This window comes from Phyllopteryx taeniolatus, chromosome 14, assembly GCF_024500385.1.
Source record: "Phyllopteryx taeniolatus isolate TA_2022b chromosome 14, UOR_Ptae_1.2, whole genome shotgun sequence".
Classification (NCBI taxonomy): Eukaryota; Metazoa; Chordata; class Actinopteri; order Syngnathiformes; family Syngnathidae; genus Phyllopteryx; species Phyllopteryx taeniolatus.
Genome location: NC_084515.1, coordinates 21,506,978 through 21,533,258, shown reverse-complemented (window position 1 = coordinate 21,533,258; position 26,281 = coordinate 21,506,978). Strand labels below are relative to the sequence as shown.

The 26,281-nt window shown below is 42.1% G+C and overlaps 1 protein-coding gene across 1 annotated transcript in view; it reads right to left on the bottom strand.

Moving 5' to 3' along the window:
- Window positions 1-10,245: 10,245 nt before the first annotated feature.
- The window catches only part of brinp2 (bone morphogenetic protein/retinoic acid inducible neural-specific 2), a 152,545-nt gene continuing 136,509 nt past the window's right edge, over window positions 10,246-26,281 (bottom strand). Inside the window, exons 7-9 of the mRNA XM_061798401.1 lie at window positions 17,773-17,995; window positions 14,083-14,389; window positions 10,246-13,292 (exon numbers count right to left, since the gene is read on the bottom strand). Coding sequence (XP_061654385.1) covers window positions 12,471-13,292; window positions 14,083-14,389; window positions 17,773-17,995 — 1,352 coding nt within the window. The 3' untranslated portion in view covers window positions 10,246-12,470. The remainder of the gene's footprint in view (window positions 13,293-14,082; window positions 14,390-17,772; window positions 17,996-26,281) is intronic.

The window sequence follows — 26,281 nt, the reverse complement described above, 5'->3', positions numbered from 1 at the left end:
AGTGACGTGTACAGTGACATTCTAATTCATTACCGGTTCAGATGTGTATTATTTTATATTTATATCTCTAAACATGTAAACATTGGCCTATTATTTTGTTGGTGTACTGTATCACCAGGTCACTTATTTCGATGTTTTGCCACCGCATGACTCGATAGCTTAGCAATTAACGTGGCTTTGACATCGTCTTCGCCTAACCACTCCTTGTCATCCCGTGACACTTGTAAGAAGCATGGTAAGAAGCGTAGCTTACTCTCTACCATGGAGGAGAGGATCAGTGACTGACAATGCGTTGACACCGGACGCAAAGAGAACTTTCATCTCTGAAGTTCAGCAGCCAGGGGAGCATAATAAAATGTCGTGCACCAAGCAGCTGTTTAATGTGAACGTGAAGGTAATGTCAGATGCTGGATTTTTCTTTTTTTCCAATATCAGGAACAATCAGAGTTAAGGCCGTAACGAGTCAACGTTCAGTGATTTCCGTGACAAAATAAGGACGTTCCGTAACATTGGGCAGCTTTGGATGTGTTTTACGATGCGGAAGCAAGTCCAAGTTGGTATGTGTAATAAAATCACATCATGTTTTTTGCGGCACGGCTCTTCTCTTTGTCCATTTATATGCACATTAAATACAAATGTTTATCTGACAAGAAAATACGATGTCCAGATTGCAGAGACATGATAACAGGGATTTTTAAAAGGGTTGGGAGGGGCGAGCACAGCTCGATGAGAAAGACGAGAGGTAGGTTGGGGAAAGGGGAAGCCAACATGGTCAAGGTGTCACTTACAACTCTGAAATAATTTTTTCCCCTCCTAATTTATGACCAACCTCGTACTACTACCCTTACTACTTTGTTTCAACTCCACTGTAAAGGTAAAAGTAAGACTGTGTGCAAATCAAGAGCAGCATGAATTTCCCATTTCGACTTGAGAGCATCACCACAGAAGACACTGACCAGGTCAAACGGAGCAGTTACACAACATGTTGTGCATGTTGAATATCATGAGTATACAGTAATGACATAAGAAATGTTTCAGTAATTAAAACACTAAAATAACACAAGTGAATAAAGCTCCATGTATGCGTCTCTCTACTTGATTACTTTCTTTCTAAATTGAAAGTTAAAATGAAAAAACAAACAACTTTATGCAAATATTCAGGAATACAGTACATTTTTCTTTCCAGACTGGATTGGCTATAACTTGTGACATCAATGTGGAGGGGTTACACACACAACACATTCTGAGGAGCCCAGGACAATGGAGAAGGAGCAATAACAGATAATCCTATGTTACAACAAATAAGTGGGAGACTTGCCATGATTTAAAATTCTCTTGAGTAACCACGGGGGAAAAATGACATTATAAATGAAAACAACAAAAACTCTACAAGTTTGCAACGCCGCTTGTATGACGCCGTCTCCAAAGCGATTTGGTGCAATGCTGTTAACTAGCCGATGTGCAAGGTATGTTGGCGACCTAAAAATGGGCAACACTTTGTTTATTCATTTGAAAAAGTACCCCCACCTAAGTGGTTATGTGGAAAGCATAAAAATACGAGCACAGCCTGTCACTCACTGCTGCCAGCACAAGTAGCATGAGCAGTTAAAGGTCAAATGACAAAGATGTTATGGGGTCAGTTAAAATTCATATTTGCATTGTTTATATGTGATGCAATACATGCATGTAACTTCCAGCAAGTTGTCAACTATAGTTTAGCTAAAAATTAGTTTTTTTTAATCACGCGTATTGAGCATTTCCCGAATATACCCGAAGCTCAAGACACCGGGTTGTGGTTACTCTATCCACCGCAAGGGCTACCAGAGGTGGCGTTACAATTGACAAACACAACGTGCTACCCTCTATATGCAATGCCGGTAATTTATTTATTTATTTTTTACAATTGTGCAAAGCTCAGAGTGATGTCCTTAACCTTTAGATGGATGAGTGACTGGACCCTACACGTTTCCATCAAGTCAACGAAATTGAAAAAAAACACCCCGACTCACCCCTCATTATTCTCGGGGACTTTAACAAAGCTAAACTCAACCACGAACTCCCTAAATACAAGCAGCACATCGACTGTCCTACCAGGGAAAATAATACTTTAGACCACTGCTACACCACGGTAAAAAACGCATACCGTGCTATACCTCGTGCAGCCTTGGGCTCGTCTGATCACTGCTTAATTCACTTAATACCGACGTACAGGCAAGAACTTAAATGTGCGAAGCCTACAGTGAAAACAGTCAAAAAGTGGACAAATGAAGCCAAGATGGAACTTCAAAGCTGCTTAGACTGCACAGACTGGAGTGTCTTTGAAAATTCAGCTGGCAGCCTGGATGAATATACGGACACTGTCACATCCTATATCAGTTTCTGTGAAGAGGTCTGTGTTCCAACAAAATCATTTCGCACATTCAACAACAATAAGCCGTGGTTCACTGCTAAACTTAAGCAGCTTCGCCAAGCTAAGGAGGACGCATATCAGAGCAGGGACAGGGCCCTGTATAATCGAGCTAGAAACCAGCTGACCAAAGAAATTAACATTGCAAAGAGGATCTATACAGCAAAGTTGGAAAAACAGTTTAGCGCAAACGACTCTAAATCAGTCTGGCATGCATTCCAGTCGCTGACTAATTACAAGCGACGATCCCCCCAAGCTGAGAACAATAGCACACTAGCCAACGACTTGAATACCTTCTACTGCAGATTTGAAAAGGACAGTTTCACACCACACACCAACCCGGCCCCACCCGCGACCACAATCACACCTCTGACCTCTGCGTTAACCATCCATGAACAGGATGTGAGACGCATCTTCAAACAACAAAAGATTAACAAAGCGGCAGGCCCGGACCACGTGTCTCCATCCTGCCTCAAAGTCTGCGCGGACCAGCTCGCGCCAGTCTTCACTCAGATCTTCAACAGATCACTGGAAATGTGCGAAGTTCCATCCTGCTTCAAACGCTCCACCATCATCCCAGTCCCCAAGAAACCTGCAATCTCGGGTCTGAATGACTACAGGCCTGTCGCTTTGACATCTGTGGTCATGAAGTCCTTTGAACGTCTTGTGCTGGACCACCTCAAGAGTGTCACAGGTCCCCTGCTGGACCCCCTGCAGTTTGCCTACCAAGCGAACAGATCTGCGGATGATGCAGTCAACATGGGACTGCACTTCATCCTAGAACACCTCGACAGTGCAGGGACCTACGCGAGGATCCTGTTCGTGGACTTCAGCTCAGCGTTCAACACCATCATCCCTGAACTCCTTTCATCCAAGCTTCTCCAGCTCAGCGTCTCACCTGCCATCTGCCAGTGGATCTACAGCTTTCTGACGGGCAGGACACAGCAGGTCAGGCTGGGGGAGGCCACCTCATCCACACGCAGCATCAGCACTGGGGCACCCCAAGGTTGTGTCCTCTCTCCGCTGCTCTTCTCTCTCTACACGAACGACTGCACCTCAGCGAACCCGACTGTCAAACTCCTGAAGTTTGCAGATGACACCACTGTCATCGGCCTCATCAAGGACGGTGACGAGTCTGCATATCGACAGGAAGCGGAGCGGCTGGAGCTGTGGTGCGGCCGACACAACCTGGAGCTGAACACGCTCAAGACTGTAGAGATGATCGTGGACTTCAGGAGGCATCCTTCGCCACAGCTGCCCCTCACGCTGTCCAGCTGCCTTGTGTCAACCGTCGAGACCTTCAAGTTCCTGGGAATTACAATCTCCCAGGACCTGAAGTGGGCGACCAACATCAACTCCGTCCTCAAAAAGGCCCAGCAGAGGATGTACTTCCTGCGGCTTCTGAGAAAGCATGGCCTGCCACCGGAGCTGCTGAGACAGTTCTACACAGCGGTCATCGAATCAGTCCTGTGTTCTTCCATCACAGTCTGGTTTGGTGCTGCTACAAAAAAGGACAAACTCCGACTGCAACGGACAATCAAAACTGCTGAAAGGATTGTCGGTACCCCCCTACCCACCCTTGAGGACTTGCACGCTGCCAGAACTAAGACAAGGGCGTGCAAAATCCTCTCGGACCCTCCCCACCCCGGTCACCAGCTCTTCCAGCTCCTTCCCTCAGGTAGGCGCTACCGATCAATGCAAACTAGAACTAGTAGACATTCCAACAGCTTCTTCCCTCTTGCAATCAACTTCTTGAACAGCTAACTTACAATTCCATTACAACAAGCTGGCAATTTTTTGACTTGAGTTCGTTGTCACATTTCTGTATTCTGTATTATGTATTACTCGTGCACTCACTGTAGTTGTCTCGCCGTGCTGCACTATTTGCATATAGTGGCCACTCATGCCAGAGTAGTATCTGCTTCATTTGCACACTGATTGAGGAGTATCTGTAACATTTGCACAACCATTGTCCCAGATTATCGCAGTACTCGTCACTTTAAACCGCATACACTCCTTGAAGTCTCAGTGCCCTTTGCACAATGGTCATTGCACCGGACTATTGCGTCATTAGCCATTCGAACTGAGGACTCTGCATCTTTTTGCACAATTGTTGTTTGTTGTTGTTTTTTGTCAATGTCTTTATGTCTCCAAAGTGTTCTGTAAATTGACTGTCTGTTGTACTAGAGCGGCTCCAACTACCGGAGACAAATTCCTTGTGTGTTTTGGACATACTTGGCAAATAAAGATGATTCTGATTCTGATTCTGATAAGTGGGGCCAAAATTAGCCTTATCAGAATTTATGCCAGGTTTATGCCAAAAACATGCGTGGTAGGTTGATCGAAGACTCTAAATTTCCCTCAGGTGTGAATGTGTGCGCGAATGGTTGTTTGTTTCAATGTGCCCTGCGATTGGCTGGCGACCAGGTCAGGGTGTACCCCGACTCTTGCCTGAAGATAGCTGGGATAGGCTCCAGCACGCCCATGACCCTTGTGAGGATAAGCGGCTCAGAAAATGAATGGATGGATAAAGACTGCAGCATTTTCTAAAATAAACATGCAGGGTGGGATCTCATAATAATGCAAATTTTCATAAATATTCATCTCCTAAAGACAAAATTAGATTCTCTGGTGTTGCTAACAGTTGAGCTTAGCTTACCCATGTTTGTTTTGTTTCTTTTTTTTTTCCGAGATGCCGGCTAAAGTTCCACGTCTTCCCCGTTTCATTAACTTGAAGACTGCAGATTTTTCACACGACCGTGTATTTTTGTTTCTGAAGCTTTCACTTCCACTTGTGTGTGTGGACGTGGATGCCCCTCAGTCTCAACGCCGCAAAGGTTGCAGTGATTACGGTGGTGGTGGGGAACACACGAATTGGAGGTATTTGTTGTTTTGCCAAGTGCTGCTTCTTATCATCACATTAATGAAGTGGAAGGCAGCCCGGTGAACGACTGGTTAGCACATCTGCCTCACAGTTCTGAGGACCCAGGTTCAAGTCTTGTCTCACTTGTGTGGAGTTAGCATGTTCTTGGGTTTTCTCCGGGTACAACGGTTTTCCATTCCAAAAAAACATTCCAAAACCATGCATGGTTGGTTAAATGAAGACTCTAAATTACCTGTAGGTGTTGAATGTGAGTGTGAATGATTGTTTGTCTTTATGTGACTCAGTTGAGATAGGCGCCAGCATGCCCGTGACTGGAAAATGGATGAAGTTGAAGAAAAGGAGCTTAGTGCTGGTCTTGGCCGGTTTCGAAGAAAAATCCAGAGTCTGGTTAGTCTGAGACAAGACCACTACTTTTGGGAGTCGAGGCCGAGATAAGACGTTCAAAATGTGGTCTCAAAACCGGTCTTCAGTGTTACAACACTACTTAAAAGAAAGCCAACAAAAAAAAAAAACAAAGGAATCAAACTGAGGCGGTGTGCTGCCATACTGCTGTGCCAGGCCAGGAAAAGAGAGTGTGGGAAGAACTTGGGAGGGTGTTTCGTGTATCAGTGTTAGGAAGGTCACATGATGCAACTGCCAGTACTCCTGGGAAGCTCCACAGAAGTAAAAGATTACGTGAAACAGTTGCCAGTCAATCGCAGGCATTGGTAATCATGTCATTGAAAGGAATTTCAAATATTTCAGTGATATTTCTGCAGTGCAATCTCATGCACACACCAATCAATTTCCCCAATTCAACCTCATTAATTCAAACAGCCAGACATTCTTATAAATCACTGCAAGTCGAGTGGGGTCAACCCTTCTCAACTTTTCTCTCCCTCCCCCTCTGTCAACCTCATCTTCCTGCCATTTTTTTGCTTTTTGTCATCTTTCCCCTTCTAAATCACATCCTAATTTTCTCTTTCTATCCCCTCATTTCACTGGGAGGTCCACTAACTTAGTGGTACGCAATCTAAATAGCGCACTGATGGATTGGCTGTCTTCCACAGGCGAGAAGATTAGCCCGAGGGCAAACCCACTCTTCTTTCGACACAACACAGAGTGGCTTCTTTCCCAACTTATTATGGGCAGAAGCTACTCATGTTAGCCAGCACAGCACTCTCTTTGTGTTACCGTCTTTGTCACTTGTTGTCATGTACATGGTTAGGGCGAAGGCGAGGAACGCAAGGCAAGAACATGGTGGACCCAATTGCAGGGAAGCAGGGAGGCAAGGCAGGAGTGTGGGAATCTCAAAATAATAATATTTAATCTTCAAAAAAGGAAAACAAGGATATTGGATAAAGCAAAACTGAACAAAGTCCCACAACAGATAATATGACCTGTGAGTAAGACGTGGAATACCTGACAATGACATACCACAATGATAAAGACAACTGGCGACTATGACATGGCAAGACATGTGACAACGACAATGAACCGACAAGAACTGAAAGAAACCAGGGAACTAAATACAAACAAATTGCAGACACAACGAGGAACACCTGGACAAGACACGAGTGGCTGGAGAGAGCTGATTGGTCGACACAAAGTAGACGAGAACAGGTGGACACAACCTAATGAGCACACGACAAACATGGAACACAGGAAAACATGGAACAAAACTAAACACAACCCAAACCAAAATACAGACCATGACAGTACCCCACCTCTAAAGGAACGGATCCCAGACGTTCCCCAAACAACAACCAAAAAGTCACCAACCCAGGGTGGGCGGAAGGGGGCCTGGAGGAGGGTACAGAGTCCACCCCTCAGGTCAGTCTGGTGGCCATCCAGGCCACCCGAGGTGAGGTGCTTGGCTGAGCGGTTCAGGAGGTCGTCCAGGACGCCAAGCACCAGGGTCTTTACAGGGCCATTCAGGCGGACGGCCACGGTGCCGAACCCAATGGTAATGCAGGGGCCAGGCAATAGGGTTGGGTGGCGGCCGCTGGACGAGCACCGCCGGAGCGGGGACGGGTGGCGGCCGCTGGACGGAGAGGGAGCCTGGCGCAGCTGCCGAGGAGCCGGAGCGGGAGCCTGGCGCAGCTGCCGAGGAGCCGGAGCAGGAGCCTGGCGCAGCTGCCGAGGAGCCGGAGCGGGAGCCTGCCGCAGCTGCCGAGGAGCCGGAACGGGAGCCTGCCGCAGCTGCCGAGGAGCCGGAACGGGAGCCTGCCGCAGCTGCCGAGGAGCAGGAACGGGAGCCTGCCGCAGCTGCCGAGGAGCAGGAACGGGAGCCTGCCGCAGCTGCCGAGGAGCAGGAACGGGAGCCTGCCGCAGCTGCCGAGGAGCAGGAACGGGGCCTGCAGTCACTTCCTCAGCCTGGTTTGAGGTTTGGGAGTAGAGGGTACGGGAGTGGAAGAGTGCACAAGGTCTCGGGAAGGTGAACTCGGAAAAATGGCTGGTACTGAACATGGTGGCTTGGGGGCAGGTTTGACTAGACGTGACTTAATTGGAGCCGTGGAACAACGTGTGGGAACAGGTGAAAAATTAAGTGACTTGTAAACAGGGGAAAAACAACGAGGGGGCAAAATTTGACCTTTACTTGGGCGCCTCCGTTGGACACCACGCGGCGGTCCCGGGTAGATGGCCAAACGGGTGCCCAAGAAAAGGTCCGAGGGAAAGGATTTGGACTCACTAGGGTTGGAAACGGGGAGACGTGACAAAAACTGACGAGGACAGGATAAACTAGGGAAGGAACCAGAAAAATCTAAATCTGTGTCAGATTCAGAATCAGACAGGAGGTTAACTAAATCGGGGCGATCTTCACAATCAGAAAAATCAGAATCTAAAGAAACGTGGATGAAAAATAGTAGGGCATGGTGAATAACTAGGACAAGTGGGGGGACCCGATGAAAATGACAGAAAAGACTGCACGATAGGGCTTACTGGAGGAGGGTAGGTATGGATGGCAGGCTGAGGACGGTGGGAGGCAGTTTGGTGGTGTCCAGGGTGACGCCATGTTCTTCCCGCTGGGTCCTGTTCTGGTCGGTTCATTCTGTCACGTACATGGTTAGGGCGAAGGCGAGGAACGCAAGGCAAGAACATGGTGGACCCAATTGCAGGGAAGCAGGGAGGCAAGGCAGGAGTGCGGGAATCTCAAAATAATAATATTTAATCTTCAAAAAAGGAAAACAAGGATATTGGATAAAGCAAAACTGAACGAAGTCCCACAACAGATAACAACCGAACCAAAGTAACAAAGAAACACTCGAATATCTAAAACTGGAAACAAACTAAGACCTGTGAGTAAGACGTGGAATAGATAGGGAAATATGACAACGACAATGAACCGACAAGAACTGAAAGAAACCAGGGAACTAAATACAAACAAATTGCCGACACAACGAGGAACACCTGGACAAGACACGAGTGGCTGGAGAGAGCTGATTGGTCGACACAAAGTAGACGAGAACAGGTGGACACAACAACCTAATGAGCACACGACAAACATGGAACACAAGAAAACATGGAACAAAACTAAACACAACCCAAACCAAAACACAGACCATGACACTTGTCCATTTCAGGAGCATATACCACATTATTCATCAAGTCAGCGCTTTCATGAAGCATAGGGGGAAAAAAAGGATCTTTCTGCTAAAGAAGCGTGAAACAGTCCAATGCCTTGCGAAATGAATGAAAACAATGGGCATTTCAAGAAACATAAACTAGATGATAGGATTCTTAAACATTCAATACACTGTCACAGCTGTCACACACACACCAGAAGGTAGTTAGTGTGTTGATAAATTCCACGTATTCTAAAGTGCCACGCTTGCGTGTTTAGCCTCGTTTGCAGAGAGAAACGCCTCCAATTGACCACATACAGTAGCAACAACACCTTTAAGAATGCGCGGCGTGACTCCCCTCTCCAAAAAAGAGGGCAGAGGAAATGAATATCTCTGCAAGACCGACATTGATTGAGGAACTTGTTGAAAAGTGGATATGCTACCCAGCTGTAATTTAATTTTATGGCTTACAGAAACAAACTAAAAACCCCAACCTTGCCCTGTAAGAGTCTAGCCCATTAAATCTTACACTTTGCACACATTCACACCTGACACTGGTATTCCATACTTGACCCTATGGGCACACACGTTTAGGGTTTCCCGGGGTCTGGTGTGGGTCACACGGATGCAGCCGTCGGAACGGCCTTCAGCGCAATTGTGCTATTACTTGGTCTGATTTGAATACGATGCAGTTTTGGTGTATCCTCCAAACTCAGATTTGCTTTGACGTTTGTTTAAAGGCTTCTATAAATGTTTTACCACATCTTTAACAGGTCACCATTGTCTGTTTTTTTGTTCCCCACATCAATGTACTGTTTAAATGTTGAGGTTCTTCAGCTCCTGTAGCATAAACCTTGTCTGCTTATCAGTCTGAAAACAGGACTGCCTATAGATAACACCATGGCGCTACCGGCTTCTTCTCCTGTGAATTTAGTGATATTTGGCTTTCGTCTTCAAGCCAACAGCAGGAAAGGAAACCCTGCTCCAATATTCTATTCATTAAAATATAAACTGTACACATGAGTACTTTGAATATTTTGGGTGTTTTAATCCAGTGTTGAGGAACTCTATCATCACCAGATTAAGGCCTTTATTAAATTCTGTATTTAGTCTGGTTTTATCCATTTGAATACAATTGTAGTTGGTCTCGTATCATGTATAGGTAGCGACTGAGTCTTCGTTATGTTCAAGAACTGGGAGCCCCCCCTCACCCTTGCTAGTGTGTTTGCTCTTGTGGGGTTACTTGGTTTTCATTAATGTCGTATGGAAAATACCATCAGATAATTTTTGCTGAATTCAACTTTATATAAAAGGAGATATGATACAGGTTATTAACATTTCCAGCATGGAAACACATTTACAATTCACTTTGCAATAGATAATTTATAATAAAAGAGAATTCACATAAGTGCAAGTTATAACATTTATTGTAATAATATAACAAGAGGATTTTTTTGGGCAATAAGACATCAATGCCATGTTGTAACATTATTAAATAAGCTCCAGAACTTGAGGAAAATAAATCCCTGTGGGTGGTGGAGCAGGGCCAACAGATGGAGATGGAACATTCCAGATGGTTTGCCGAGGACCAACGAGATAAGCGACTGGAAGGAGGTGGCTAACATGGAGTAATGGAAATGAAAACATTGATATTTAAAGGAGGAAAAATCTGTGAGTGAAGTTGCCTCAGAGGATCCTGGCAGATGGAGGAATAAACAGAGAAAATGTTTTGGGGTAATGTGGGGAAACACAAGGGAGCCGATAAGAGGGGGAAATTCCCAGCAGCCTCAGCTGTCCATATCCAAGTTGCACCCCATGTCACCCCCCCCAGGCTACAGCTTACTTTGCTTCACACTGGTGGTCCATTTTTCATTCAGGTGACCCTTTCCATTTAACAACCAATTGTATTCATCGTGGCACTTATTTCAATATAATTACAGTTTGCTGGAAACTTTGTAAACTAATTGGGTTTAAAAATCAACTCCAGCTTAAAAAATAAACACAAAGGTAAATTTATTATATTGTTCTTTAGTTTAGGAGTACAGTACCTTTATAGAGGTGAGTGCATTTCAGAGTAAAAATCATAAAACATTCGAAAGCAAGTCAACGAATTCCAAACAAACATGCCATTTGATTTTCTTTTTGTGAAGCTGAAAACAGGTTGACAGCTGGAAATGACAAAAAAGCAGATTGATTTTTAAAATACAGAATCAAATAATAAAAATAATAATAGTAAATGTTATAAGGTGGTGTTTGCAATTCTCAGAATTACCGTCACTGCCCTTCAGAAACCTTACAAACAGTCAACATTTGCATCTTGCAGATAACATTAGACCTGTCATTTTGTAGCGGAATAAAAATGTCAAAAATATGATGAAATTTTTAGTAATATCAACCACATCAGGTGCTGAAAGAATATCTAATTGGACCCAGAGGACCTTTACTGAACAATTACAATACATCATTATGTACTGGTGTGCACTGTAAACAGTTGCACATCACTGAATCAAAGCAAATGGTGCAGCGTGAACAGCATTTACATGGAAAAGCTACAGTTTACGTGAAGAATATGTTTTTATTGGTAGAAAATTTTAAATCTTAAAAGCAATACATCACCAGCCAGGAAATCAAACACCAAAACTAAATGTGCTTCTCACAACACTGACTCCATATAAGGCATGAGTTGTTATAAACATTTCTGTCTTTTTTTTTTTTTTATTGTTATTATTATTATTTTTTTTTTTTGTCTTTGCTCTTGGTTATCTAAAAAGCAATGTGCACATATTCACATCTCAGGTTAGATGGCGCATTATTTACAGCACTGTACTTTCAAAGCTTTTTTTGTAACCACATCAGAATTTGGTTAGGCTTTCATCTCAAAAGAAGAAACAAACAAACAAAAAATTCTAAACTATTTTCCTATTTGCCTTGGCAATGTGTTTACCTTTTTATTTATTTTTTTAAAGACACACCACCAAGTACAGAGCTAACACTAACAGACTTCTGTTATTCAGCATAGATACAAGATTTGAAACATCAGAAAAGAACGGTAGGGATTAAAAAGAAATATTCAATGATAGTAACAAGATTGGGGTTCTCAAAATGTAAGCATAACATTGTTCAATGCACGTTTAATTTGATCCACTATTATCTTCTCTAGATTGTTCCATAACAAAAAAAAATAGGGTTACAAAAGGGTGATCATTCTCTATTAGATCATTAATGTTGATCCCTCAAGAGTTTCCCTATACATATTAAATCACATCTCTCTTTGCAAGACAGAAGCCTAAGTTACTTTGATGAGTCCCCCAGCTGTCATCCAGTTTGCCAAAAGAAAGGCAGTTATAGCAAAGGCAAGCCTCCAGGCAAGTTCAGTAGAGCACTTGAACAGAGCTTCATGTTCTCCAACATGCCTCAATAGTTGGCCTCTTACAGTCCTTATAGTCATAATCCTCCAGATTACAAGTGACACTGGAAAACCAGCCAAGAGACTTTGTCATTTCCATTGGTCAGGCTTGTAAAATATTGATCCAGATGAGGTCAAAGGTTTACCGGGAGCTACGTTGCTCATGCCAATAATATCCCCGAATCTCCTTCACTGGACATTTAAATTCTGCCTTGAATGCTAAGCTAGTTAGCTGCAGAGCTGAACCAGCTCAAGTTCAGGAGAGGCATTGGGGAGCTTTGAATTGAAGATCTGAAGAGCTTCCTTGATGCGCACCACCTCACCAGCTGACAATTTGAGCCGGTGCCGCAGAAGACAAGAAAACAGGTCAAGTGGCTGCGGCGCTGGTGGGGCCAACCTGTTAACGCGATCCCTCATCTCCAACAACATAAAAAAGGCAGCATCCTGTGTACCCTGTGTATATGGGTAGTCCAGCTGGAGTATCAAATCCTTAATGCCCTCGGGGTCAAAGTGCATGCTGTAACCAAAAACTTTCAGTGTGTTGATCTTCATGTAGCCCAGGTTTGATTTTTGGTCATCCATGTCCAAAGGTTCATAGAAGAGCGTTTCATTCACTGTTGGATCATCAGTGACAATGCGGCTTCTCAGATAGATGTGAACGGTTTCAAAGAAGGACTTCCATTTGTTCCCCAGTGACAATGTCCAGTTGTAACATTGTGCAGTTGTCACAGCATCCAGTCGAGTTCTCTCCCAGTTGGGGAAGTCAGGCTGGTTCACTGGCATGAACCAACTCTCTGAGTGACTTCCCCCAAAAGGGTTAACATAAATTGCTGGCACTGGCTCAAGTGTTGAATTCTTGGTTAAGCATATCTGGAAAGTCATGCCCATCAACATGTGGATAAGATTTGACTTATTTTTATTACTCTTGAGAGTAAGCAGCATCCTCTTTCTCCAAGCAGGGTTGAACCAACTTCCCAGACGGACATCATTGCTAATGTAAATGGCGTGGACTTCAATCCTGCTGTCAAGCTGCTGAAGTAGGTATTTCACCTACAAAAACAACAATACTGTAGTTTACTTTCATTTCTACAGGCAAATAGGTGAAGACAATCACTTCACGTAGACACTGGTTCTCAGACTTTGATGTGGATCAAGAGTGGGAGCAAAGCTTTTCCTCCAGAAGTACCCTTTTGGACTGACTGGACTGGACCATCGCACAAAAAATAAAATAAAATGACAGTTGGCAACACACACCTGCACACTGACCGAGTGGATATATGGATGTCTTAAATATGTTGATTTAAGTTGAAAATATATATTTTTTGAAAAACAAATGTACATGTACAACATCTGAAACAATTATTTACATTTCAACAACTCTACGTAAAAACCGTGTGTTTGTCTTAATGAAAAAATGCTCATGTATAGAAAAACAAATTGGATATTCCAGTATTTAATCTGAGTAAGAGAAAAGTGTATTATAATGAACTGCTTGTATATGTAACTGTATACGTTTACCACTTAAAATTTTCTATTTATACTTACAGCATAATCGCTGCATTGTGATATCATTATTGTTGGCAAAATATTGAGCTATCGTTTTGTGCATTACTCAATACTTCCATCGACTTGATTCAGAAATTCTATATTTAGAAATGTGACATTAGAATGCTTTAAAAGTAAGACTACGGAAAGGCTAGCCACCAATAGTCAGTGCAGAAGTAAATAATACAACGACAGCGATTTTGAAAAGCTCGTAAGCCCAATATTTAACTCTTCATTAATATTTATGACCACTCAAGTTTGAGAACCACTGGAATGTAAAAGACGCTTTTGAAACCTCTGAATCTGGCATGTCGAGATCAAAATTCAGATAGTGGTCCAGGGATGTGGCGACGCTCGGCCGACAGGAACCAAGGTGTAGGAGATTGCCGTGGTGGCAGGATCCACAGCGGGTTATGTTGTCTGCGGCACAAGCGGAGCAGGAAGTAAAGGAGGAGCCAACAACACAGGGAATGGCACCCTGACAAGTTGGCTGTTCCACGGGGCAGCTGCAACTTTTGACTTCCTCAGAGAAAAATCCGAGCATTCCGTGGTCATTGCAGTAGAGGAGTGACTGAGCCTTGCTCAACCAAAAGGCAGTCGACCTGCAAAAGAACAAAAACATTTTCTCAGCAAGTTGGCTGTAATGGCTTGCTTGACTCAGAAGTGGCAACGGCATTAGGCACACCTGTACAATGAATCCCACTATTTTCTGTACTGCTTGTCCTCATTAGGGTCATGGAGCCTATCCCAGCTAACTGTAACTTGGGTTACGTCTGTGTCATAGGAATCTAAGTCCCTGTATTATGTTTTCATGCAGGTCAATGTAGTCAATGGAATGTGCAGTCAGACGTAGTACTTCTCAGACTAGAAGCTGTTGTTCTAAATCCATTACACATTTCAGAGAAATACTGTATATACAAGGCAAAGAAATGAATGACATTTCTGTGAAGAAGGGGGCTAAATGGTTCACATTTTATATTTCCACGATATACAGCTCTTTTCTTGTTTATTTTCCTATTGTCACTCCCCTTCACAAACAAATGAAGGAATCAGTCATGCGCTGGAACTAACAAGCTCATCGGTCAAACTAACATACACATCACAGCACCCTACATTGGAACATTTATGAGCTACCAATTGACTCTTCTTTTTCCTGCAGAGCGGTGGTGATTGCTCTGTTTGACTATAGATGAGATGAAAATTCAGACACAAAATTGTCCTCCATTTTGGCGAGGCAACATTTTGCAAGGGGTTCAAGTTGCAAAATGGGCTCTGTAGAGATTCTATCCCCAGGATAGAATCTTCAGCAAATTGCACACAGCATTGCCTAAAAGCTATGACAATTTCATACCCTAAGGTCTGTGTAAATAGACAGAAATAAGCGATGATGAAACAAATGCATCTGTGCAGGGGGGAATATGGATCTTTTGCTGGCCCTGATGCCTTGCTGTTGCTGTGAGCAGGGTTAGGACTGAGTGATGCTCTGAGACAGAGAAGGGGGGAACAAGGGGAAACAAAGGAGAGAGTGGAGGAAAAATAAAGACAGAAAGTGGCAAGGGGTAAGCGAGGGGAGATTGAGTGATCGGTAGTGGCAAAGGACTGTCAGGGAAATTAAGGTTCTCTGTAAACAAGCGCCAGATTGTCAGTGCAGGAAAAGACTTGATTAGAGCTCGCCACGGTATACTTCAGTACTTCACTCCACAGCTTGTAACTAGAACCTTCATCTGTCCTACACTTTCCTGAGAGTTCTCTCTTTGTTCATTCCTTCTTAGCATGTCTCCTTTCGCCCCATTTCTCCCTTTGTATTTCCCTTTCCAATTGCTGCATTTCCTATCCCAACTGTTTCCTTACGCTGTGCTTTACTTTTGTGCTTTTCTTGACACAATGCCTTTCCCTGGCCTTCGTGTTTTGCCTCCAGCACAGCAGTAAGACTGCCATGCAAGGACAGCATGAGTGACGCTTGCTGATACTACTTTACTCAGAAATCAATCACACACAGAAAGAATGTCAGTCAGTTAGCCTTCAAATGATTATTATATGAAATCATGACAATAAACAAAGGAAATTGACAATCATCTGTGAATAGCAAACTTTGGTGGCACGTGATACTGTATTTTACATTGTTCTAGTTTTTTTTTATGATTGTCGATTATTAATATTATTATTATTATTATGATTAATACTACACTGTAGTAGGGTTGTACAAGCTCATAATTATTAAGGCTGTAGAAGTCAAACCCTGGTCAATAGTTGACCAAACTTTAAAGTGTTGAGCTCTGTTAAGATTTATGAAACTTTAAAGGAATAGGCCTAAATATTTTATAGTGAATTTGTGGGGAACACTCAAAATGTTTGAGGAACCATGCGTTTTGGTGGTTGGGCTTCATCGCTCCTTCAGGAAAGCTGATTCCGCCATGTTGAATTTACATCAACGCAGAGCCTGGACCCGTAAAGCGTAGACTCCGAAGAGTAGACTTCAGACCAGCCTGTGTGGATGTGGGACACAGCTTAATTAGCTTTTATTTATTTGAAAGGCGCAATTTTATTCCCCCGTTTTCAAACCACCACCACCTTCGGCTTTATCATTGTTGTCCTCGTTTTCAGGACCGCTGTGATTTTGGCAAGTAACGCTAACGCTTTTATTTTGAATTTCGATAACTGTAGATAGCTAGTCTACGTTTGGAATTGGGTAGAATGTGCACATTGATGATTTGTTTTCAAATAATTTAACCCTTTTATCATGAATCCAAGTGTTGGTAACTTTTTGAAGATGTTGAACGCCACAAATATTCAGTGTTTCATCTTACAACGGTGTAAAGTTAATATTATAACGCTATATTATAGATTGGCTTTCGGCGATGTTGCTCGTGTAAACTGAATGCCGAAACGTGTGTGAAAATAAATAAATAAAAAGTTATTGACGAAGGTTTGTTTATATGTGCCCTGCGATTGGCTGGGGACCACTTGCCCAAAGTTAGCCGGGATAGGCTCCAGCACGCCGCGACCCTTGTGAGGATAAAGCAGTACAGAAAATGAATGGATGGATTTTCTAAAAGGAATAGGTCCCCTGATGGAAGTTATTGACGATTTGCGGAATGAATTACTTTTACCATAATGCATGTTTGGCTGCCAAACCTTCACTTTGTTCAGTGAGCAGACCACCAAAACTGGCAAGATAGCGGATAAGCTAGGCAAACTCATGAGGATTCCTGACCTTCAGGTGAATTTGTCACGTTCTATCATTCAGAAATTCTGATTATTTGCAGACGACTGTAACTAAACCAAAGTATGAATTGCATCATTATGTAATAAAAAAATTGTGTCATGTTTTTGGACAGTGACCTGAGTTGACCTGATTATGTGACAAACAATTTTTTATTTCCTTATAGATAGACATATCTATAAATATAAATAAATATATAGATATAAATATACATTTTGAGTTCATTTCCCACATACTATTTTTTTTAGTTTTAATATATATATATATATATATATATATATATATATATATATATATATATATACATGAGTTTGTATCCTGCATATTATGAGTTGTAGAATATAAATTGTATGATATATTTGAATAATTTAAGGTAACTGAAAATATTTTTTATTTTATGTAAATTTAAATAAATAATAAATAAATAAACTTTAAAGGCTTAACTGAAATATTTTTGTGTATAAAATAAAAGAAATTTAGTTCTGTAAACTCATTAGAGTTTAGTGTTGTAGTAGTACAGGAAGTAATAGTATTGTGAGCCCTAAATTCTAAATTGATGTAATTCCATACGTATTCTAAATTCAAAGCTGCAGTTGCTTCCATACAGAAAGCTCAGGTTTTCGTCAGTGTTCCCAAAGCCCACCAAGCTGCTGGAAGACCTGAAACTGTATAAACTATCATCCACTAAAAGCCCAGAAAAAGTGTATTGTTCAATTCAATACTGAATTTTCCAATGTCAATTTGAAAGGTCAAATGGCCTACCTTTCTCGAGGGAGACTGATTCGAGGTTGCTTTGGACATCGTTTGCTGAGGGTGAACAACTTTCTGATAATCTTCTGAGCTTTGCCCAGGACCAACGCTGTGCTGGTCTTTAGATGGGCATAGCGCTTCTGGAGAGACGCGTTGGCTGACCAGTACTTGGCAATCATGGAAATATTCAAGAATTGATCAGTGGGCAAGCGTTTCAGGAAGGCTTTGAATTCATCTGCAACAAAGACAAGATGAAAACCAATGAAAAAAAATGCCCATCAGTTATACATATACAAATGAGTCATGATTTCCCATTTCATCCCTGGTGGACAATGTTGGGCAGCAGGGGTCGTGACGGGGTAAGTGTAGAATTAGAATATCCTGAGAAAAACCCGATAGTTAAATAAAAACATATACCACATGTATCATAATATTTACAGCTGTCTCATCTTGACATTATTGACATTAGTGACAGTGTTAGTTCTAAAAAGTACAAACTTAAGATGAAACTAGTTCAAGATGTACAGATTTGGAAGGAAATTATAGCATCCAGAATCATTGATTGACCTGCATGTATTTTCAGTTAAGGGGGCAATACAGAAACAATTGCAAATGACAGTTGCAGCCTGGAACAAATTACCCACCATAACTTTGATGGGTGATCCGGTAGATGCGCAACATACTTCCGCATTGATTCGCTGAGATGAATGGCAAAGGGCAGTGCGACAAAGCAACTGTAGGAACTTTAAACTGTTTTTACCACAGAGCCACCAAAGAGGACAATAGCAGATGCTTAGGCTTTGTTCGTGTTTACATATGTCCTATTTGTATTTAACTTTTGACCAAAGACACCAGCCACAAAGAAAACTAAATTTTCAGCAATTTAGGCTTCAAACAATCATGTCGGCGGCACGGTGGCCGACTGGTTGGAGCGTCAGCCTCACAGTTCTGGGGACCCGGGTTCAATCCCCGGCCCCACCTGTGTGGAGTTTGCATGTTCTCCCCGTGCCTGCGTGGGTTTTCTCCGGGCACTCCGGTTTCCTCCCACATCCCAAAAACATGCATGAATTGGAGACTCTAAATTGCCCGTAGGCATGACTGTGAGTGCGAATGGTTGTTTGTTCCTATGTGCCCTGCGATTGGCTGGCAACCAGTTCAGGGTGTACCCCGCCTCCTGCCCGATGACAGCTGGGATAGGCTCCAGCACGCCCGCGACCCTAGTGAGGAGAAGCGGCTCAGAAAATGGATGGATGGACAATCATGTCATCAACCCTAGTTATGCTCGTTAGCAGAGCATACACACAGGAAGTCAGTTATCCCATTTTCTGCGCCGTTCACGTAACGTTCCGCTAACGTTTAGCTTACAAGCATAAGCTAATTGTTGCCTCCATGCTCTGCCCACATGCATTGATGAAAGACAAAAACTCGTTTGAGGCATTAGTGTTGTATGCCACGCCATAATTTTAAGGCAATCAGATAAACCCCATTGAAAGAGTCGTGTTGTGTCTGTCCAATTTGATTGAAAAGAGGAGTCAAAGGTCCAAAGGTCAGTCACTCTAACTGTTGCTTGCAGGTAAGCAAAAATATGTAAGTATTGTTTACCTTAAATGTGAAGGTAAATATGAATGAGCTGGAAATATCTTCACAAAATGTATCAATGTCTGTTTGGTAATAGAAAAACACAGAAGGTCATGAGCCACTTTACAGAATGCGAATTCATAAATAGATACTTTAAATTAAAGTGGAATGACTTCACAACAATGGGAAACCAAATAAAGTAACACCACTAAGTGAAGAGTTCCCTTGTCCTCAAAAACTCTGGCTTTCAAAGCTTTATTTTACATTAAAAAATGACCATGTTCAGTTCTGCAAAAAACGTGCTTTTTGCAGGGGGTTAGCACTCACTGTCAATAACATACACAATGCATCATTGGGCATTCAACATGATCCTCTTTAGAGGTATCTGTGGTCTGCTTCTTCATCACGAGCTTCCCAATTTAGTATTTATTGTGTCTGTGATTTTTATCATCAACCAAGCAAACAAAACCTGCATTAATAAAACAGTTTCTCTCTCTCCCACAACCCACATTTTAAGAACCACTGCAATGATATTGGGATGATTGTGATGATGGTGCTGTCAAGTTTGGCATCCGCATTGGCTTTCTTTTGTGATACTATAAATACATATACGTATACTGTCAAAGTGCCATTCAGTTTACTGCCACAATTACAACCTATCCCAAGTGCCTGCCATCTTTTCCAATGAACACTCCTGTCAGAAAGCAAGCATGTTTCTTATTTGCTTGTTTTCTTTGTGTCTCTCTGTGACAACAGCTTCAGTAATCCCTTTTTTTCCCTCCGTGACCATGATTCAGCTGCAAACGTGACAGACAATAAGATTGGATTTAGGATGTCTTCCGGCAAGTGTGGCAGCACGTGCGCCCCTTTTACTGCGCAGTGATGCCAGCTGGGAGAGATGGCGTAGAAAACAGAGGGGCCAGAGCTGTCGAGGAAGCTGCCATCTCCATCACTTCAAAGTATTCGTAACACATTCAAGGTACCATCCATCACGCTGGTCAAGTAATAATTAACAGGGGAAGTTAATGCTTGACTGTTTCCATAAATCCTCAAACCTCCATATGAAGTAGCCTCACTCTCTGATTGGTCAATTGACTGAATTCTGTCAATTTTTTTATTGAGAAGATATTGCTATTTAACATACAGTACATTGCTTGCATGTGTATGTTCTGTCAGACTTTTACAACTGAGCTGGATGAAAAATAACAAGAAAATACGTTTTTGACTTCTAACAAATGTCCCCTTCCTTTACAACCCCAATTCCAATGAAGTTGGGATGTTTGTTAAACATAAATAAAAACAGAATACAATTTGTAAATCATGTTCGACCTATATTTAATTGAATGCACAACAAAGACAAGATATTTAATGTTCAAACTGATCAACTTTATTGTTTTTAGCAAATAATTATTAACTTAGAATTTTATGGCTGCAACACGTTCCAAAAAAGATGGGACAGGGTCATGTTTACCACTGTGTTACATCACCCTTTCTTTTAACAACATTCAATAAATTTTTGGGAACTGAGGACACTAATTGTTACAGCTTTTTAGGTGGAATTCTTTCCCATTCTTTCTTGATGTAGAGCTACAGCTGTTCAACAGTCCGGGGTCTCCGTTGTCGCTTCATAATGCGTCACACATTTTCAATGGGAGACAGGTCTGGACTGCAGGCAGGCCAGTCTTACGAAGCCACGCTGTTGTAACACGTGCAGAATGTGGTTTGGCATTGTCTTGCTAAAATAAGCAGGGGCGTCCATGAAAAAGATGTTGCTTGGATGGCAGCATATGTTTCTCCACAACCTGTATGTACCTTTCAGCATTAATAGTGCCTTCGCAGATGTGTAAGTTACCCATGCCATTGGCACTAACACAGCTCCATACCATCACAGATGCTGGCTTTTGAACTTTGCGTCCATAACAGTCCGGATGGTTCTTTTCCTCTTAGGCCCGGAGGACACGACGTCCAAAACAATTTGAAATGTGGACTCGTCGGACCACAGAACACTTTTCCACTTCACTTCAGTCCATCTTAGATGAGCTCGGGCCCAGAGAAGCCGGCGGCGTTTCTGGGTGTTGGTGATAAATGGCTTTTGCTTTGCATAGTAGAGTTTCAAGTTGCACTTACGGAAGTAGCGCCGAACTGTATTTACTGTCATTGGTTTTCTGAAGTGTTCCTGAGCTTATGCGGTGATATTCTTTACACATTGATGTCGGTTTTTGATGCAGTGCCGCATGAGGGATCGAAGGTCACGGGCATTCAATGTTGGTTTTCGGCCTTGCCCCTGACATGCAGTGATTTCTCCAAATTCTCTGAACCTTTTGATGATATTATGGACCGTAGATGATGAAATCCCTAAATTCCTTGCAATTGTACGTTGAGGAACATTGTCCTTAAACTGTTCGACTATTTTCTCACACACTTGTTTACAAAGAGGTGAACCTCGCCCCATCTTTGCTTGTGAATGACTGAGCAATTCAGGGAAGCTCCTTTTATACCCAATCATGGTACCCACCTGTTCCCAATTAGCCTGTTCACCTGTGGGATGTTCCAAACAGGTGTTTGATGAGCATTCCTCAACTTTCTCAGTCTTTTTTGCCACCTGTCCCAGCTTTTTTGGAATATGTGCAGGGTCAGGCAGCTGTAAACTATTCTGTTGGTCTTTGGGCAAGAGGCGGTGGACACTCTGAACTGATTACCAGTCACTCACAGACAGGAAAACATAAACACAAATATTGTTGTAAACAAGAAAGTAACTACAAAAACTCAACATAAAGTCCAGCACAAAATCATGATTCCAGACTTAATTGCAACATATTGGTGTTTATTAAGCCAGGACCTCTGATAAGGATTCCATTCTAGCCATCACTCAGATGTGGAACAAACAGAATTAGAAGGACAAGAAATCCATTGTGTGCTTTCTGGCAGCCTGAGTGAAATCGTTTTGCTCATCACCACTCGATGCTCTACTTTACATTTACACACATGGGAGGTGCACAGTCAAATCACAGTTTTCACTGTTGGCTCAGCTGCAAGGACATTTAGAGAGTGGCTCCTAAAGAAAGTGAATTAATATCAATTCAAATGGTTTTCGTGCTGAAAAAATGATTTTTATTGTAAAATTATCAGACCATTTGGACTCAGATACATTTTCCCTGTCAAAAGAAATGTTGAATTCTTCTCCACCTTTCAATAGTAGAAATCCGTAACATTGGACACTCGTTGGATTTTTCCCAGTCAATACCAGAGAAAGCTTGAAGATAAATGTATCATGAAAAAACCCGATGGCAAACCTTAACATAAAAGATATCCCAGAAATGAAGGGAAACACAGAGTGACTAACTGCTGTGAAAAAGAGGTGGTGAATGAAGGAAACAATGTAATATTGCAAAAATAATGAATGAAATGACTAAATGCTTGATGTCGATAGGGTCGAAGGCCATAATGGTAAAGGTTTTTCTTGCGGCAAACCAGTCCACGCTTTACACACAAGTGGTGGGGGAAATAATCAATTCTTAAAAGCATTGCGATGCAAATGTAAATGATTCATCACCAATTCCAAATTGTATTCATTGATTATTTAATAATGTAATGGCTGAAAAAAAGCGAAACTTGGTAGTGCATGAAATGCAGTCGCCATTGGACAGTCTGTGCCACACTGTACATAAGCTCTGTAAGAGGAAGGACTGTGGCATATCATGCCAGCCATGATAATATCAGTATTTTTGTGGCTTCAAGTACACTACTCACAAAATGTTAGCTTTTGGGTGAAATTCATGGAAATATAAAAAGCGCATGCAACAGTGATATTATACAATGAAAATAGGACATACATACAATGGTGATTTCTCAATGTCAAATAATGATTTGAAAAAAAGCCAAAAACAGTAGAGGGTATACTAAATAAAAATACAGCTTGACAACGACATCTTATGTATCCCACTCTTCTTGAAGGGCAGCCCTCAGGTCATTAAGGTTCTGGGGTAGAGAGTATGAGCTGCTACATGGCAAATCAGCTGGACTTTTTTTTTTTTTTTTTTTTAATGGGATAGAGGTCTGGCGAAAGTGCAGAGCAATCCAAAAATAAATGAGTATTTGATTTAAATTTAAATTACTTTGTTCATTTTTTAAATGTAAGATTATGTAGCTCTTGTACCATTAAAATAAAACGTTTAAAACATTTTTTTTTCATCCATCCTTTTTCTGCACCGTTTATCCTTTTTTTCGTTGCGCAACATCTTCATTTCCGCTACCTCTAGCTCTGCTTCCTGATGTCTCTTCATTGCCACTGTCTCTAATCCGTACATCATGGCTGGGCTCACCACTGTCTTATAAACTTTGCCCTACATCCAAGAAGAGACTCTTCTGTCACACAACACACCTGACACCTTCCGCTACCCGTTCCAACCTGCTTGGACCCGTTGCTTCACTTCCTTAGCACACTCACCATTGCGTTGGACTGTTGACCCCAACTACTTAAAGTCCTCCACCCTTGCTATGGCTTCTCCCTGTAGCCTCACCCTCCCCCCTCCACCCCTCTTATTCATGCACACATATTCTGTCTTACTTCGGCTAATCTTCATTCCTCTCCTTTCCAGTGCATGCCTGGATGTCTAACCTCATCTGTCAGCCTATCCATCACCACTGCAAACAGGAAGGGGCTCAGGACTGATCCCTGTTGCAGTCCCACCTCCACCTTAAACTCCTCTGTCACACCTACAGCACACCTAACCACTGTTCTCCTGCCCTCATACATGTCCTGTATTATTCTAACATACTTACTGTAACCTCACAAATATGACCCTGGAAGAATGGGCAAAAACACCAATAAACTCACTCCTAAACCTTGTTGAAAGCCTTCCCACAAGACTTGAAGCTGTCACAGCTGCAAAGGGTAGACCAACATCATATTAAACCATATGGATTGAGAATGGGGCGGCACGGTGTGCCTGGTTTGCATATCTGCCTCACAGTACCGAGGTCCCTCACCTGTGTGGAGTTTGCATGTTCTCCCCATACCTGTGTAGGTTTTCTCCGGGTGCTCCCAAAACACATGCGTGGTAGAGTCTAAATTGCCCATAGGTGTGAATGTGAGTGTGAATGGCTGTTAGTTTTTTTGTGCCCTGCGATTGGCATTCGAGTTCAGCCACCCCTTCAGCCAATCAAATCTGCATCGCAGGCGGTATTCAGTGACTGCGCCCAGACCAGACAGAGACAAGGAGAAACATAGCAGGGGAGAGAGAAAGAGATTCAGCACGGAAAAGACAGTAAAAGACAGACAAAGAGCAGAAAATGACTGAAAAAGGAAGAAAACATTTGGAACAAACAGCGCTTAAAATGGAACGGCCTTAGTCATTTTTGTTTGTACTTCTCAGTGGGAAGTTTCCACTGGCAGCACTTATTAAAAGTGCATATACATTATATGAAACGCCAATATGAAACAAAAGTTCTGAACAAATATTAATTAAAATATGTAAAATTTACTTGACTTCTTTCTTGTGTCGAGATGCTAAACAGAAAAGAGGGAACTCAAACTTTTTTTGTTTTTTATGTAGTTAAGCACTTTATTTGAACATGTATATTTTTCACTTTGTATTTACTTGCTCTTACTTGCACTTACTTTTATTTCGTGAATGAGAGAACATTACACAGTTGTGCTCAGAAGTTTGAATAACCCGGGCAGAATTTGGAACGTGTCATTCTTTAAAGAAAACATGAAGAATCAGGCACAACATGTTTAATTAGATTTTTAATGAGATTCAAATTAAACGAAGGCATTTCAGAAAAGCACAATCTCTAAACAAAAGACAACAAAGAAAATAATGAGATGGTCCTTGTTCAGTCATATTTACAAAATTGTTTTTAGTTCCACATATTCTGCCAGGGTATGGAAACGTATGAGCACAACTGTACATATCACCAGCCATATATATTTTTTTAGTTCTGTGTTACTGGACTATGATGAATGCCAAAAGGTTTTTGAGGTACTGATTACAAGCAGATGTAGCGATACAGCAACTCGGCTACTTAAATAAATATCACAATAAATAGACACTAGATTGATCCTTCTGCACCTTTGCTTCAAGAATTATTTTTCGATCTGGACCCTTTTGAAATTTTATTTGAATACCCCTGCTCGAGGGTATGTTGCCTTAACTGTTTCTGTGAGTAAAAAAGTAAAATGTTAAAATTATGGCTGTCATAATAGTCACAATATCATCAATATCCTGGTATTAAAAGTGCCTGAATCTCAGATTCAGGAGAAGCAGTGTGGTTTTTGTCCTGGCCGACGAACAGTGGACCAGCTCTACAACCTCAGTAGGGTTCTTGAGTGTTTGATCCATGAATGAATCGATAATAAATAAAATACATTTCCTGGTTCAGTAAGAATTTATATTTATACAGTCCTCCTCATCATGCTGTTCAAACTTTGAAATCATATGACCAAGACGACACTGAACAATTGGTAAATAGTATCTTGCCATTGCAAGACATGTGGCAAGTGGCCACCAAGCTTGAGCGTCACACACGTAATTAGTGGGTTGCAACAGATACTGACAGAGCCAAAGAAAGGCCTAGAAGTGGACATTGTTTGGCCGCATCCCACACTGAAGACTGCTTAGTGCCCTGCCAAATCAGATAATGAATGCCACTCAGCTCCAGGCACATTGAAAGGAGGTGAGAGGCACCCTAGTGTCACGTCAAACCATTCAAAGCATTTACATTAATCCTTTCGCTATATTACGGTTCACTTATTGCGGATTCAGTGCAATGCAGATTTGTTTTTATAGGTCAGTGTAGTGCGTTTACTCACCTGCTTATCGATGATAGTTAGCTTTATTGGCTATATGATTTTAATGTGGTACCAATAACATAAAGTCAGTGGAGCTCTTATTGTTAATGGAAAAAGAAACCTTCCTGAGTAATTTGGTAAGTCACCAAA